Source organism: Fringilla coelebs, assembly GCF_963513975.1.
Source record: "Fringilla coelebs genome assembly, chromosome: 1".
NCBI lineage: Eukaryota > Metazoa > Chordata > Aves > Passeriformes > Fringillidae > Fringilla > Fringilla coelebs.
Window position 1 is genome coordinate 27,360,617 of NC_140028.1, and position 18,436 is coordinate 27,379,052.

Here is an 18,436-nt window from a genome sequence, read left to right on the forward strand (position 1 = left end):
ATGTCTGCAGAGAGCAGACTCCTTTTACCCTATTTTTTGTATCATGTTAGGAAGAACTGCTTGATGGAGTTTGCCAGTTTTGAACTAATCAGGGAAGGAGAGCTGCTTTAATTCAGGTAATTCAGTTTATATGTTGGAAATGAAGAGAAAAGCAGCAAAAACTCAGTGAGGATTTTAATACCAAGCTAACTGGAAATGTACAGCATGGTTGTTTTATGAAACAAAACCAAATTGTGGGATGTCATGAGGATACAAGCAGGGACATGCTGGGATGCTAAAAAGTCATAGCTTGTCTGTTTTTGATGATTGAATACTTTCACTGACAGATGTAAAAATATTCTCCAAATGTTACCTCAGCCTTTCAATCTGCTTCAAAAGCTAGGAAAGGTTTCTAGCTAACACATTTCACAAGCTTAAAATGGGAAGTACAATCTGTTCCTTACAGTTTGGAAAGTGGGTAGTATATTCCATCCAGCTGCAGAGCAATTTAGACAAGAATGTAATCACCTGGGTGATAATTGTACCAGAATAGCTCTGTTTAAAATCCTTCTACCATCTCTCTTTTTAAAAAGTTGTCTTGAACTTTATTACACAATTGGAAAGATGGCAGCCTAGTCATAGGAATACTTATTATCTAGCACCTACACACATATCTGTATATATAAATCTGTATATATGTAAATTTTATGTATAGAAAGTTCTAAAAAAATCCTAACTCTATTTTTAGGGCTTTATTTACAAAGATATCAACATAATTGATATACAAATTATTGAAACTTACAAGCAACTTGAACTGATTAATAGTCTGTACTATCTGCCTAGTAAAATTCCCATTAGTCATGTAGTAGCCCATTAAGAAGTATAACCTTACCAGGATGTATGACTCAGTATCTTCCACAGGGCTTTAGATTTGTCAGGAGAGGAGTACTGTTTTTTTTCCAAAAGGCTATGTTTTCATTGGCAAACAGTGTGGTGTAAAAGGATTTAATCAGTAGTAGAGCAGATGGTACTGAGTTCCTCTCATGTCCATCATATGTGCTTTGCTTTTAATTAGATACAGTTTGTCCTCTGAGGCCAAACAGTTGCACAATCCATGTGGTTCAGGTTTTTCAGAAGAGTAGCTACGTCTTAGACACTGCTGTCTTTGACTGTGGGCCCCATGAGAGTGCACCACACCAGTGCTTCATCTAGTGGTGGGCATTACCATCTTGTTAACATGTAATTGCTCACACCATCTCGACCCAAATAAACCCTCACATGCAAAATATATTATTAATTCTTCTCATACAACTTTTTGCATGACACAATTGTACCTCTTGCTTGACTACCTCCATACTACAAGTTAACATTGCAATACAGTTGAGGAAGATGAGGTAGATGTAACAGCTATGCTGAAGCATTGCCTTGAACTTGAAAGCTAACATTCTGAATTTTATTTTCCCTGAAAGAAAAACAAGACAGATGATTTGTTTAATTTCAATTTAAACATGAGGAAAAATAATTGTCCCTTCTGCGACTTTTTGTAGCAACAGAAATATGAGTACTAAAAAGTCATAGCCTGCCAAAATGTTTCTGTCACTTATTTTAGGGGAGTATGTAGAAATACTTGAAACTTAACTCCGAAGGAAGTTTCAAGTATTTCTACATACTCCCCTAAAAGCCCTAGAGGTCCTTTCCAACCTCAGCCATTCTGTGATTCTGTGAGTGTGCTGAAATTTGACTGTTTCACCCACTCATTTCCCAGTAGCATTTGCTCCATCTCCTTTGGAATATGACTGTCAGAGGAAATAGCTAGGGAGATTTGGTCAGGAGGCTTCTTCATTCCAGCTGAGAAAAACAGACCAGGCAGAGGAGATTGGGGTGTGTGGCACCTGCTCACAAACTCTAAGAGAAGTGCAGGGGAAGGAATGTCCACCCTTTCTGTCTGTCTGAGACAGACCCTGTGCTGTCTCCTTCCCCTGGGTCAGCTTTCAGAATAAATCATCCTCCTTCCTGGGGTCATGCTCTGAGCTGAAGTACTTTATTCAGAGGCTGACTTGGTCCTGTCTCTTTGAAATTCTCACCATCTCATGATGAGCCATTAATATCCACAAGGTGCACTCGCTAACCCAGAGAGTCCTCACAGATACCAAGAAACACTTCAGACTCTTCAAGGGTTTTCACGGAGTTGGGCAGTCTGAGTTTAAAAGGAATACTGGAGTGAATTGTGTGAATTATTATACAAAGGGGTTGCAGGCTTTGGTACAGTGTTTAAAAACTGTGGGCAGTTAGATGAAAAATTCTGATTTCTGACTTAATTTTAATCTAATAAATAGTGGAAATGTAATAGAAAATATTTGCAAACCATTGGCCATAATTCAGAGAATTAGTCATTCTTTAGACTTTTAGCATTCTTTAGCATTTTTTAAAATAGAGTGGAACTGGGGGAATCTAAAGCTCTCTGAGATTGCTTTCTGGAAAAGGATAGAGGGGGGTCAAACTTTTATGTATTCTTAGGAAAGTAGTTGTAAGTTGAATAAAAAATAGAATTGCTACTTTTTCTCGCTCCAAAAAAATAATCCTCCAACAAACAATAGTGTGCTTCTATGGTATTACTTGTGCATTTAGAAATGCTATTTTTATTAGTTATTGAAAATAACAGTTCCTTTTTTCCTGCCCTTATGACAAGAGTTTGTTCTAAAATCGACTTGATCATTAAAAATTGTGTTTTCAATCACAAGTTTTACATACCACCAAATGTAAGGTATACTGAACAATATGGTTCTGCATAAAACTCTTTAATAAAGAGAAATACATTAAACATACAGATAAGCAAATGCACGGGAAAAGACTAATCTGGTAAATTAATTTCTTGTGCATAACTCAACAATGGACAGAGAATCTCAGTGGGGAAAATAAATGCACTTAATGGACATTCACACTTGAGAAAGAACAAATGATGTCAAATAAAGTGGAAAGATGTAATCATGGTGATTTTCCTGCTCACAGTTACAATATTTGTTTCCTAAAGTCAGAGAATCCTGTGACCCTATTATGTTTTACTTGTTATTTTAATACAGTAAACATGAATAACGAAATGTTTTAACTGAATTCTAGCATAAAAGGTATTTATTTTTGTAGAAGTTGCCTTTTTTTCAGAGACTTAGTGGTTGGGTGTACTGATTAAAAATATTTCATTGGCAAGAGAATAGAAAAAAAACATTATTGACAAAAAATAATTGCATAAACTCACAGCAAGGAATAATCTAAAATTACATGGAGGCATGTCTTTAATTTTGTGCCACCAGCAAGTGTTATCTTGTAATATTAACAATACATTTTAACTGAGGCTACATCCTAATGGAACCAAAGGGAGTAATTGCAGAAACACTTCAAGCACAAGGCTTAATTAAAATTTCTTGTTGTTTAAAATTGTGGCCTTTCAACTAATTTAGGTAAATGTTTTAGAAAACAATTTGAATGGCTTGTAATTTAAGATTTTTAAAGCAGTGGTATCTGCTTATACTTTCTTAATCTTTGTTAACATCCAAAGCTTTCTATTCTACTAGTATTTGTATATTTATAATTCCTTTAATTCTTTTTTTTTGTCCTTTTCAAGGGGTTGAAGGTCCACAATGTAAAATTTTGTCAGGGTTTTAAATGCAGACAAACTAGTCTCATTTGTTCCTCTGAATTAGCCATTTCCTATGCAAAATACTGCACTACTACACAGTTAAGATCTTAAGCAAGGTAAGACACATGTATGTTTATTTTTTCAACAACTTAGTGAAACACTATTCACACTCTTGACAATCTATTGAAAAATATCAAAAATTTATAACACATATTTACTTAAATGCTGCATTTCTTTCTTTTTTATAAGCTATAGCTTGAATATTTTCAAGTGTTGCTTTCCTGGCCTATTGATCAAAAACTTGGCCCACTTGAAAGAAATGGTAAAAAACTCCAGTGACTATAACACACTGATGATTTCACTTGGTTTTAATTACCTTTGGTATAATGAGGGCCTATCTATTATGAGTAATACATATTAGGGAAAATCGCAAAAGAAACAACAGATAAGCTTGTAATACTAAGTGTATGAAATCAAAAACTGTTTTTCTATTCAAAATCAAATTTGATTATGCTACATTTCTAGTCAATAAATCAAAATTATACACAGACCATTTTAATTCATGATTTGACATATCTGTCTAATGAAAATATCTTTACCAAGGAGAATAGGCTGTATTAGGTCAAAGGGTATACTTAATAAGGGCAGAGTTCAATCCTTTCCCATTCTCTGTAGGACTGCACCAGCATTTTTCCTCAGTCTTATCATGATGCAGCCTTTGATTTTGTGTTGGAGTGATGTCTGGCCAGCCCTTTACAATAGCCACAGTCATTTGCTGCTTGAAATTGTGCATTCCCAGCTTATCTGTAATCAAATGTGGTTTGTGACATTACATATTCACTGTTAAAAATTCCTTCACTTTCTACAACATCTAATCCCTGTATCTGAGTGATGGAGGCAGTGAGCAAAGACAATTGAATATCTATAATTTTCATATTTGTTTTGTCATGACAGATGTTATTGTTGGCTGTGGTTTTCTGGCTGTTTCGCTCTCAATGGCCTGTTTTGCTCATTGGCCATTGGTGTCAGCCTCAAAGCTGAGAAACTCTAGAAATGATCACTGTTCACCCACTGATTAGTGTGGGATCTTCTACAGTCATTTTTCTAATCCTACCACATCCACCAGGGAGAACATTTACTTAGCTTTGCACCATACCTTTTGGAGTTGGATTTGGTACCCGGATTTCTTTTATTTTTTGTTGTCAGCACAATATCAAAGGACACAGGCATTAAAATGAGAACAAAAAAAAAGGATGTATTAGCCTCTTATAACGACTTGAATGCAAAATAACCCTCATGCACTCACCTACAGGACATGGAGCACATTTCTCAAAGGGGAGAAAGGACCTTAGCACAGGGTTTACCAGGTCTCATTGACAGAGCTTTAAACTAGATTGGAAGGGCAAAAGGTACAAAACCAGTGATAAGCAATTGACAGTGATAAATAGTGGGATGGCATGCCAAAACTTGACAAGCTAAGTGCTAGCAAGAATCCTTGGGGCTGAAGCTGCCCAGAAATGTGGGGGACAATAAAAAGAGACTGTAGTAAATGGGGTTACATCAGGCTGGTGGCCAGTCACTGGGGAGGTTCACATCACTACATCTTAAGGCCAGTTCTCTTATACACCTTCACAAACAATTTGGATACAGAGCTTGAAGGGATGCTAAGTTTGCCAATGACACTGTATTGGGAGGAGCTGATTACTCCATTGAGGACTGAGAAGCCCTGCAGATATGTCAACAAATTAGAGGGTCGGGCAAAAACTAACCATATGAAGTTCAGCAAGGGAAAGGGATGGATTCTGCACCTGGGACAGGGCAAACCAGGATGTACAGACAGATTTGGGAACAAGATATTGGAGAGACTGGCATGGAAAGAGTCTTGGGGGTCCTGGTTGATGGAAAGCTGAATCTGAGTCAGCAGTGCCCTGACAGCCAGGAGGGACAACCCTGTCCTGGGATGCACCAGGCACAGCATCACCAGCCGAGCAAGGGAGGGAATTATCCCACTCTGCACCTTCAGCATCTACTTGTTATAGGCATGCATATGTATACAGAGGTAGTATGACACTGAAATTAGTAGTGTAGGTCCTCTTCCATTTCCCCTTCAAACAGTGTATTAAAGAGTGAGATATCATCTTGAGAACCTGACCCAGTATCTTGTTTATGTATGAACTGTCATAAACTACTGCAATCAGGAGGAAATATTTTAATTACTTCCCCCTTGCTTCCACCTGTGGTTCTGACATGATCATCAGTACACTCCAAATTCTTCTGGTTTCCTCAGAGAAACCACTGCAATGTGCAATGTGGAGAATGCTGAGATACAGGATAAGTGGTAGCATGAACACATACTGCATCTGCACGTAGGATCACATTGAATTGCATATATGTGCAAAAACATGAAATTTGGTTTCATTAATTGTGAAGATTCAGGGGAGGGACATGATTATTTTAGATCTCCAGAGATATAATAAATGTCAATATAAGTGTTAGCAACACAGCTGATTCCATGTGTTGTATTTTTACGGCACGTCTCATTTATTCATTAAATGTTTTATTTTTTTCCCCTTACTTCCTTGTAAACGTTTTCCTATTACTAGTTATAGAATCAGAATGGTTTGGGTTGGGAGGAACCTTCAAAGATCATCTATTCAAACTTCCCTGCCATGGGCTGGGACATTCATTTGCATATGGAAATAAACATGTCTGCATATGAATATGAATTTATAGGTGTGACAGAAATATGAAAATACAGGTGATATAGTGATAAATAATAATAACAATTCTTTCTAGTAAAAAGGTCACTGCTTAAAGGAAATTAAATTTTTCATTACATCTAGAAAAAAATGTTTGGAGTACTAATTTCTGTGGTCCTACAGTATCAATGATAGACTTCTTGGTTGATTTTGGATAATCCTGGTAGAAATAGTTTGTCACTGCCTCATCTTCAAAAGCTTTTGGCCAACAAGAGTGAATGATGTCTTCTATTTTATTTCCACATGAAAACAGACTTAGAAGCTTCCTTTAACTGAAAACTATGCTAAGTGATCTCATAGATATGCATGCCATAGATCACAAGTCACAATCTTATTTATGTAGGTGCTCATTATTTTTTTACCAGGTGAATCCTTCACTATTCTATTTGGAGTTTTCTTGTCTTCATGCTTTGCCAAGAATATCTATCTGGATTAATGCAACTAGAAATAAGTATTTATGGTTTTGGCTTATTCATAATTCTCCATTTGAATTTTGTCAATGTTTTTGCTGTCTGCCTCTGGAAATTTTTGGTGAAAAAGGTCATACTCTCTCTTGTGTTATCTGTAACTTTTGCTTGTCAGGGCCTCCATTCCCTGCTGATTTAATACCCCATCTATTTTGTGGGTAAAAATTAGGAAAGATAGTTGGATTTGCTCTAATGTGACCTTTTTGTTTATCAGACAGTTCTTGAGTCATTACAGAGAGCCTGATGACTCAGACATATTTGTTATAGTTTTTAAAATAATCTGCTCACCTCTGGCGGATAGTGAAACATCATATTGTAAGTGATGGAGTTATAAGGGTGGACAAGTAGAAAAAAAAAACCCCAAATTATTCTGATTTCATTGCAGGGGTTGGTCAGTGTTGTTTGGAGAAAGAGAAGTCTGTCCTGAACCATTTTCCCAGGTTTATATGTGAAGTTACAGAAGAAATATATGCACACAAACTCCACTATTCTTTATTTTCTTTTCATGGACCAGGATGGATAGCAAAAATAAACTAGGAACAACTCTTGAAAAAATCCTTACATTTTCTGTAGGATCCTAGGTGGTACACTTGGTCTTCTCCAGGAAGGAAATTTCTGTTTCTGTGCTATTGTTGGTAAGGCAATATAGTTTTGTGATAGGAAATACTGTGCAGCTAGGAAAAGAATCTTGAAAATGCTGTTATGCTCATATTCTCTCTATTCCTAGAAAATTTCACGTTTTGAAATATTTTTGACAGTTTCATTAAAGAGAAAAAGGTAGTCCACAGTTATTGATCTTTTTTCAATGAAATGGTAAAAGAGGTTGCAAAAGGATAGAAGAAAAGTGAAGAGTATGACATACAATATCAAAAATTATTTGGGTGATGGAGAGAGTTGTACAATTAGTGTTACTGAGCTTTCAAATAGGTTAGAGGCTCATATGTTTGTCAGATTTAAACTATCAAAGTGTCATAGAAAATAATGGGTTATCTAGTTTCCCCAAAGAGTGCATCAAAAGTAGAATGTGTTATTGGAAGAGGAATACCAATAAGTAGGTGTTGGTCAATGCACAAGGAGATTTGACTCATTCAAATGATGTTCATCACATGTCCCATGATATTTCAAAGAACCCCGATCATGTGTTGATATAACCTGTATAAATGCAGGCCTCTGAGAAGCCAATCTTAATTCCAGATTGGTGTTTTCTAGAATTATTTATAAAGAGAAAAGGATAGCTACTACAAAGCACATATCTTCACCTCATATCATAGTGCAACTACATTTTCACGCCTTTTCTTTGTTTATTCCCTTCTGTAGACTTGCCTGATTTTAACGATGATGTATCAAAGATCCCTTGTTTGTATCATATGACATAGATGAAATTGTGATTTTTGTTTTACATTTGACTCATCTTTGTTAGAATATTTACAGATTCTAACCAAGAAAAATGTTTGTTTTTTCTTTTTAGTAATAAAAAATGCCCAATTTTCTTATCTTTCCATGGTGCAGAACACACCACTGCTCCATGAATTCATAGAACTAATTGTTTTTATGTTAACTCCCTGTGGGGAAGTGCAACAGAACTGGGTTCAAGAAAATTTACAGATGGTTCTGTAGTCTCAAAGCTCAATCACTACTGAGGAAATAAACACTTAACTGCTCTGTACAGGCCTAATGATCATTGTGTGGATGAAGGGTTTTGTGCAGTACTTCATGGGCTTGTGCTGATACCTACAGAGCATTGGGGGGAATTTGAGCATTCTAGAGATTCCTGGCTGCAAGCCTAGATTTGATGTTGTTACAGGTCTTTATTTTGCTTCTTTTACATCTGTCTATTTGTTTCTTCATATTGGATCATAACCATGTGGCAATGGGAACATTTTAGAGTGTCTCAGTCAGTTTAGTTATTTGGGCAAAATCAGAATGAATTAAAATGCTCAGTTCAGTTAGGAATACAGAAACCCATCCAAATGGATATTGTTTGGGGTTTTTTGGTCTGTTGTTGTTGTTATTTAAAAAAAAAATAGCTTGTTCTGTTGGTAAAGATAAAACATTAATTACCAGAGTTGTCACCATTTATATATATGTTGTGGGACAGATCACAAAAAGCAATATCATCTCCAGCTGCATCATAGTACAAGGTCTATTACTGTCATACTTTTAATCTGAAGAGAGACAGTGGGCAAATTGTTATGTGGAAGATTTTCCAGGAAGAGGCAAGTTCTCTTTGAAAATACATGATGGAGATATAGTACATGGTAACCCCCCATAGAAGGCCCAAATCAACCCATGGTGTTAGAAGTCTCTAAATTTGCTGAGTTTCATGTACAATGTGAGATCCAGTGTTACCCAGCCACTGGTGTCAGCCAAAATCTCCATAGCATGTTTTGTATGGATTCTGCAGAACAGATTTTCCTTGAGCTGAAAATGTTTTATAAATTCTTACAGCTTTTGATTACTTCAGGATATTTTTGAAAGGTTAATGTATACAAAGGAAAGAAATGCTAAGATGCCATTGGTACTATCTGCAGAGGAAAAATAGAGAGGACAGATGGATATACATCAAAAAATTGATTAAAAGTTCACATTCAATTTCATAGTGAAGAAATTATTTAAAATATTTGAATAAGACTGAGAGAATTAAAATAAATGCTATAATCAAAGAATAATTTACTAATTAAAACAGCTGTAAAAAATGAGGATACAGTATTAAAAAATTAAATATTAAACAAACTTGCATCAAAGTATTTTTAAATTATTTACTTCCAAACACCAAATACTAAGAACAGTTTTAAGAGATGTTTATTTTTAAATTAATTTTTTTCTATATGCAGTAATACAAATTTGTTAATTGGAAATGTAGAGAATATATTTTTTTTAATAAACAGTTTTCATCTGCACTAGAAATTGGACTGGGCAACAGCAATCATATGCCCTTTGTAACATAGATAAAAGTAAGTTAGTACTGCAGTTATTTTCTGCACTGAGATGAACAGTGACAGGAAAGGGCGAGGATTCCAATCAAGATATTTTCCGAACAAGAACTACAGCCATGACTGTGTATGCCTCTGCAAGTAGGCTACAGTCACTACCTTCATTGAAAGAGACACTTTCTCAGTCAGTTCACTCTGGATTATACCAAGACTGTTTATCAAAAAATAAAAAATATTGGCCTTTGAGCATTTTTTTAAGCCTAGGGTCTATTTTTAAGAAATGCTTTTCTTTGTATGTCTTATACATTCAATATTCAAGGAATTGTACAAAGTGTTTGGATACACTAATAGTCAACCAAGTAGGTGTCCAAAATAATTTCTGCACAGCAAATGACCAAATTGCATGTGGTTCTTGGCTGAATATTTTATATATATATATATATGTGTGTGTGTGTGTGTGTGTGTATCTATATGTATATTATATATTGTTTAGAAAGAGGTAATGTAAGTTCACTATAATATGTATTTTTAAATTATTTTCCTTGTAATACACATGATAATTAGGAAAAATACAACATACAACAACCAAAATAAGCTTCACAAATACATTAATGGCAGGTTTTGGTAGGCAGGGTGGTATTCAGTCAAAGGCTGGTCTTAGATGATCTTAGAGATCTTTTCCAACCTTAATAGTCCTATGATTCTGCAGTTCTAAGAAAATTATTAGTTTTATCTTTTTTTTTATGTTTAGGATGTTAGACAAAATAACTCTGCTTTAAGTAGCCAAGCAATGAATATTGTCTTTCAAATAAGAAAAATATAGTGCGAAGGAGTGATTTGCAGAATCTAGTTTAAAAAGGAATGCATGGTCTTCAAATTGTGAAGAACCCCAGAATTCTTGTGCAGCTTGTTGTCAAATGTTCAGTATTTATATATTGGGAATAAAATGAAAATTTTCTCAGATTACTGATAATGAAATGGTTTTGAAAACGAAAAAGACCTCTGAATGGGGAGCAATGCTTTTGCCCTTTCTTAAATGTATTACCACAGAAGCAGGAGATTGGCTGAGGAGCTCAGGTATTCCCTGCAGTATTCCAGCACAGGTCAGCCCTGCTGCTCCCTCTGCCAGAGCTTGGGCACTAGCAACCTGAAAAAATGACCAGAGTACACATTAGAGTAAGAGTAAAACAAGGAAAATTAGAGATAAAGGAAGAAATTAAAAGACAAAATGAGGGAGAAGTAACTCTGCATCCTGGATCTATCACTGTGCAGGAAGTGGCAAACACTTGACTGCAGCTTATTGAAATCACTACAAAAATTAAGGATAGGTTTCAGAGGGTCTGCCAGTGTTTTGGCTAATCGACCATACTTCCGAATTTGATGTTGAGGGTAAAGGAGATATTTTTGCTCCAGCTTTGGTCACGGTTCCTCTTGCTACATCCTGTTGTTCTGGCAGTGCATAAACCAGATTTCAGATAACCAAGACTGCACATTGCAATTTTGTTGTATATGTGGCCCATGAAGGAGATCTGTACAGCTGTTTACAAATAAGGGAGGAGAACTAGAGGTTTCTCCCGTGAAGAGAATCAGAGTGCATATGAAATGCTGTAACCCTTTGAGTTCTTTCAGAAAAATTAATGGATTATTTTCATATTTTCCCTGACCTTTGAATTCTAATTTCTGGGCTGCTTTAGCTTTTTAAAATTTTTTTTCTTTCTATTTTTTCTTTCTTTTTTTTTTTTTTTAAGCATAGCTACAGATTTCAGCATGAACAATGAAAAGCAGTTTTGACATATCTCAAATGAGTGAAAGAGACTATTCAGGCCAATAGTTAAGACTCAGAATAAGATACCAAGAAGATAGGTTTTAACATAAGGCCATTTTGGACCCCAAATAAATTACTTGACAATACTTTATTGTGTCAGTAATACAGAGGAGGAGATAAAAAGAGATACTAGGAAAAAATGCTTAGCATACTCCTTAGCAAAGATTTCCTACATAAAATCATTACGTAATATTTTTTCTTGAAAATGTGTTTACACCAGTGAACCTCAGATTAGCTGAAGACTTTAAAGATACTTTAAACCAAGCTCAGTTTAGCACTTTCCATATTCCACAATGGAAAACGTTTGCCAGTTTTTCACTTGCTCCTATGCCGAGTCACAGTAGTTAATAGTTTTGTTCATGGTGTTAGTTAGCTGTTACATTTTGGTAAGGAAAAGAATTAAGTTCATAACAAAAAACAGTTTTAATTTGTCTACAGGAGTTCTCCAGTGTCTGATTAGGTAGTGACAGTAAATAGCTGGTATTTTTATAATTGTTCTTAATAACTGGCATCAAAGAAATAAATTCCTTACTTGAGAAAGTAGGGAAGAAACAGAACACATATTTGGTGATGTCTTTGCATATCTTTGTCTTGAATCCAATGATTTGGTCTCATTTCCAGCAAGGATATCAGCAGGAGGTTCAGGATCTCAGCATAGGAAGTGCTGAGATTTTTCTGAGTGGTGTTTAATGCTCTGACTTCTCACTGTGGCTCTCAGACAACCTTTACACCCCGTTCTAACTGGGCAACCATGCTGTTATCCCAAACACATTAGCAAAGATGAAATGTTTCTATAAGTTCAAATAAATGATGCATTGTACATCCATCTGTTAATGAACAGATAAAAGTTCTTTGCAATTTTAAATTTTGTTTGTTCTTAATGTGAACCAGCTTCATAATGAGCTGAGCTGTGTGTGTATAAATAGTCCATTTAGTTAATTGTTTCCTAAAATGAGATAGATTGGTAGCATCTATTTAATGTCTGATTCTGGTCTCAATAGAGCCAATTGTTTTCTTCTATGGGATTAAATAGGAACTAAAGTAAGCCTAGTTTTTAAGTTACATTGCAAATTCTATATTGAGAAAAAAAAGCAAAACAGAAAAGAAAAATAAATTCAGACTCTTTCTCATAGGTGAATTGTGCTGATAAATTTTCTGCCCTTAAATCCCCTGAACTGTATCTTGTATTTTCTGCTCCATTAAAATTATTTCCCAGAAAGTTGCTCAATTTTTTTTTTCCTCCCCTAATTTGTGCAGTAATTTCCTTTGGCTTAAATGCTATAGATTCCAAATTCAGATTGCTGAAAATGGATGTTACTAAAGAAATAGTGGAATTCCCCAAATGAGTAGGCACAAAGGCTTTAATTCCACATGCCACAGGGCTGTTATCACCATCACTGAGATTCCCTAATGAAATTCACCACCTGATGAAGTCGATGTGGAAAAGTGCCTTTTGAGGTTAGATCAAGACTTTTAAAAGGACATTCCAAATTTATTTTGTTTTAGATACAATAACTACACTTTGCATTTCCCAAATTCAAATTCTTAATATCCCATAAAGATGTATAGGAGGGTGAACTTTATTGTCTCCTTGATCACAGTCTTGAAGGGTAGTTTCTGCAGGCTTTGTCCTTTGTTCAACTTCTCTGTATATAACCAGAACTCTTCCTTTTCTCTAAGACATGAATTTAAAGTCGTAGCGTATCTTAGTATAGTATTTGCCACTGGCCTATTTTCTTTTTTTCCTTTTTTTTTCTGCAATACTTAGATGAAAAAAAGTAGAAGGATTCTCATTTGTCTGAGTGTGTCAGTCTGTTGCTGCTGTTTTGCTTAGCTCCTGGTTATGTTTAATCTTCCTTTGAGACTGTCTTGCTTTTGCACATGAGCAGAGTATGCTTGTGGGAGAACACAAGACCCAGTGTGATACGTTGATGTATTTTGCCAATTACATCAAGCTACAGTGTTGGTTGAAATTTAGTATTTTATTTGATTGGCATTTATTTAGGGCAGAAGTATTATGCTTATTTGGCTTTTTTCTTTTTTCAAATTAAATAGACCAAACAGTTATCCTGTGGAATCTAGAAAAAGTAAAGCTTCTCCTCTGAAATCTAGAAAAAGTAAAACTTCTCTCCCTATCAGCTGTAGGTATTAAATTTTGCATCTCACTCTATCCTATTAGGGGAATACTCTTAAGAGCACCATATATATACACTTAGACATCAAGTCAGGTAGAAATTCACGGAGATTTTTGCTGTAGAGTGCAAGGATATTTCAAATATTACTGGGGGTTCACACACATTTTTATAATCATAATCAAAATAATGTAATTTACAGTTGCATTTTGGCCTTGATTTGCACCTCTCTGTCTGCCTTAAATCTTTACCTGTCTTCAGTTCCAAGTCGTTAAAAAAGATACCAGTTCAAAGATTTCTGCTTTTTTTTTTTCCTTCTTTATAGCTTGTTGTAGGTTTTTTAGAATGTCTGTCACAATGGGCAGTCTTTCTTTTTTTACTGGGTATCATTCAACCTTGACTGAGAGTGTCACGTGTCATGATTACGGGATTGTAGATAGAGTTCATTAGGTAGAAAATAAAGGTCAGAGCTCTAGACATTTTGCAGCAAATTAATGTTTTAACATTGGCAATGGTTGTTGGTCCAGCAACATAAGAGAAAATGAGGTGCTCTAGACAAGGTAGGTCCATTAATTTTGCACAAAAGGCTCTACTAGTTTGTATATTATGGATAAACCAAAATACCTGGAGATTTTTTTTAAATTCTCATACACATCAGTTGTGTCCTTTAAGGAATCTGAAATACATTTAAGTTGGTAATAAATACTAAAATGGTAATTAATTATACACCGGAGTAAATATTTAAACATTCATAGAATGAAACATAAAGAACAATTTAACACAATCATCACTAAAAAGGTATGTTCTAAGATTGGGAGGAGACTGTATCTACCAACTAAGTATGAAAATTATGCATTAAGAACCATATTTTTTTTACTCTAACACTCTCTTCCATTTAAAATTCTCTGAGCTAATAAAGAAGTGTTTTTATGAGGGAGCTATATGCTATGATCCTTCATGATATACTATATTTTAGTCCCTTTAAAAGCACAGGAAAAAAATACATGAAACATTTACTGACAGTGCAGAATGATTTATGCATGACCTTTATTTATTTTGTTTTCTCTAAAAAGCTTTATTATCTTTTTTTCTCAGAAATATCCTATCTTCTAAAGAAAATGTCAAAACATTCAATTTGAGTGACTGCAACTGCTTCTGCATTTGACTGTTAATCTTTAGCCATTATAGTGTTTCTGAAGCATCTTACAGTCTCTTCTCACTCAATGACCATTTTCTGGATTTTAGATATATTGCTCTATCTTAATTAAGTGTTGATTTTTGTTTGTTTCAGCTTTGTTTTCTGAACTGGGAATAATTGCCCAAGCTTAATTTATTTGGTATGTCTATAGTCATAATATTTAATGATCCATTATTATGCCAGATCTCAGCTGCACAGAAGTGATCCATATTTTTGATGCAATTGGGTATCTACAGATGCCAACAAAGAGGCTTTTGCTAGCCTGCAAGGAAAGACACTAAAATCTATGCAATCAATGTTTGCATTTGTCAGGCGTTGCACTGGAGTGCATCTGACAAGTTATGTTCAACCTGTTTGCTGTAGTTAATGTGTTTTGGGGAAACAAAATAATAAAAAGTATATTTAACCAACATAGTGAGAAGGGTAAAGGGATTCTCAATAAACACCATTTCTCAAAAGAGACAAAACTGTGTTTATTCAACATAAACAAATACACTGAGAAGTGTTTTGCCAGAGAAACTGTTTCAAGCTATTTGCTTAAAGTGTGAAAGACCCTTATTAGAGCGAATATGCTTTGTCTTGGACAATGCCTCTTTTGAATTTCAATAATAGCTAAACTCGTGTTAAAAAATACTTTCAGTAAATGTACATGTTTATCAAAATGCAGATAATAAAACTGCTGGTAAATATAACTTTGTTTTAGATAAACTAATTACATTTACATGTATGTGCTGAAATGAGGCATTCTTTCCATAAGCAGAGCCTATCTCATCTGATACTTCAGATAGGTCCTTGGCATGCCCTACAGCTACATGCTGCATTTCTTGAGGTCCAGAGTTTGAATTCTATCAGTCGAAAACCATTGAGTCCAGCATGTTCATAGGAAAGTCACCCAGGGAAATTAAATTTACATAAACAAAGTATTCTATAAGCGTCTGCCAACACCTATCCTCCCCAATCTTATAAATGGTCCAAACATTCAGTTCTGACCTCAGGTATTTCCATTTGCTGATTCTCTGAAAAGATATCTACTGACAAATCACATGCCAGCCTCTGTCTGTTTAAGTAAGACCATAAAAATGCTAAAATTATAAATTTTCAAAATGTTAGTTTTGTGGAAACCTGTAGGATCCTTACTTATAAGTTATACCCCGTTGTCCATGGTTATTGCAAGGACAGGTACATATGCTGAAAATAGATGAGGAAAATAAGAAGTCTTTGAGATTCCATCAGCAAAAGAGAGAACACTGCATTCACAATTATGCTTCAGAATGGAATATTTCAACATTAAAGGCAATGACCCATATACATCTATGTATACATAAAAAGAGATTTAAAAACAAATTCATGAGGATATGGTGAATGAAACAAACATTCCAGTTTTGCCATAATTGTATTATTGTTAAGATTTTAATAGTATAGCTGGAAAAATTATTGGTTTGCTAAGGAATTTGAGCAAATAATAGATAAGAATATTCTATTATGCTCCAAGTCAGCAATATGAAGTATGAAATACAGTGTGACATACAACTCAATACTAAATCTGCAAATATAATTTTATTGGTCTTGCTATCAAAATAAAATAATGCAGGCATATTTCAAAAATCACTAAGTCTGAAACATAACCCATTCTCTAGAAGATATTTGTTGACTTTATGATTTTACAGGTTTTGATGCACTGTGAAATCTGAGTTCATTACTCAGAGGAAGAACTGCCATGTAAACTGAGACAGATTCTGGAAGAACATCACTTCCTTTACTGTTAAAGGGGGTTGTTTTACATAATAATAATGCTGGGAAATATTCTAATGTGTGTAAGAAGTTAAATACTTACCCTATCCTTCATCTTTAAATGAAACAGTTCTGAAGCAGCACAGTGATAATATCTTTATTGATACCCATTTAATGCGCCATGTATTGGATTAGCTGGATTTAGCATTGATTATATATAAATATATATATATGGCTGTAATATTAACCATTCTATTTAATGTCACTTGGAAAGACTGTTAAACTTCACTGCAGTAAAATTGTCATCAAAGCACAGCTCCTACTGGACTGATGTAGTAAAGTTACATATATATCTATCAGCCTTTCACTGTTAGCAGCCACTGCAAAAAAATGACCTGCAAAATTAATTGGTCTTCAAAGTCTGTATGTAGTTCCATTATTCTGGCCATTCACATAAGCATATGGTTCAGCCTAAAAGCACCTACAGTCAGACCACAAATTTTAAATTGGGCCCCTTATAAGAATGAATTTGAGAGAGTTACATCACCTCATATAACGCGCTGTATGTTCTGCTGAGGGCTGTCTGCTCCCAACACCTGGTTCGTGTGTGTAGCTTATCCCCACCTCAGCAAAAACCAGTTCTGAAACATTTGTAATGTGAGACAAATGCAAACACAGTGTGCTTATCCACTCAGCAAAAGGTCTGCTCTAAAAATGCCATGATAGGCTGTTCAGTATTTTCAAGACAGCAGCTGAAAATGTACAAATATAGTAAGAAGTGTACTCTTGGTTTCCAGGATCAGTGGTTTTGGCGAGTCAGGAACAACAGGGTGATGGATGGATACCCCATGCAGATCACCTACTTCTGGAGGGGACTGCCTCCCAGCATTGATGCAGTTTATGAAAACAGCGAGGGGAATTTTGTCTTCTTTAAAGGTAAGAGAGAACAAAAGATTTTATGTAACACTTTTGAATGTGATGATTTCTTGAAACACATCTTGTTTATTTTTACTAAAGATTTGTAAATCTTATTGCAAATTGGTAGCTAATGTATATAAGCTAAGATTTTCTTGTTTGGCAATTAGATTTTTAATTTATTATTACATAATCATAATTACATAATTACATAATTAATTACATTAAATTATGATATCACAGTATCAGGTCATTTGCTCTTACATAGTCAATAAAAATTTGAAAGTATAAATATAAGAAATAGAAATGATCTACCATGAAATAATTTATTAAAATGTGTTTTAGGAAGACACAATGAACACATTTCCAATATTAATTTTTGTGTAGTTCTCTTTGCTCTTCCTATTTACAAATGAATTTCTTATATATTTAATGGCACCTCTGCTATATATATCTCACTGTACTGTGTTATATTTGTTTCATCTAAGACTTGTGATGTTAGGAGTTTCATGTGGGGAAAAATAATATTTTTCATTAATGTGTATTTAGTGTTTTTAAAGGAGCATAAATTCCAGAAAATAGGTGATTTAGATCAAATTGTTGCTAACAATTCTTTTCAAATTTCACTCCAGACATCAGCTGTTCTTCAAAATTAAAGTTCTTGAACATGTACCTTATTTAGATTTAATGATAAAGTGATCTTATTTGTTTAACAAATGCATCTTAGTGACAAAATCTTCAAATTATGTAAAGTATGTTTTATAAAATAATCATTTGAGAGAAGAAGAAACTGAATAGATAACAGATATGTGAAAATTATTCATCTACTTTGTGTCGTGAATGATTAATTTTTTTAACTCATT

General features: G+C 34.6%; 1 protein-coding gene across 1 annotated transcript in view; it reads left to right on the top strand.

The window, feature by feature from the left end:
- Nucleotides 1-18,436, top strand: part of MMP16 (matrix metallopeptidase 16) — a gene marked incomplete at both ends in the record, with an annotated part of 163,000 nt that overhangs the window by 128,173 nt on the left and 16,391 nt on the right. Inside the window, one exon of the mRNA XM_084213146.1 lies at nt 17,456-17,594. Coding sequence (XP_084069272.1) covers nt 17,456-17,594 — 139 coding nt within the window. The remainder of the gene's footprint in view (nt 1-17,455; nt 17,595-18,436) is intronic.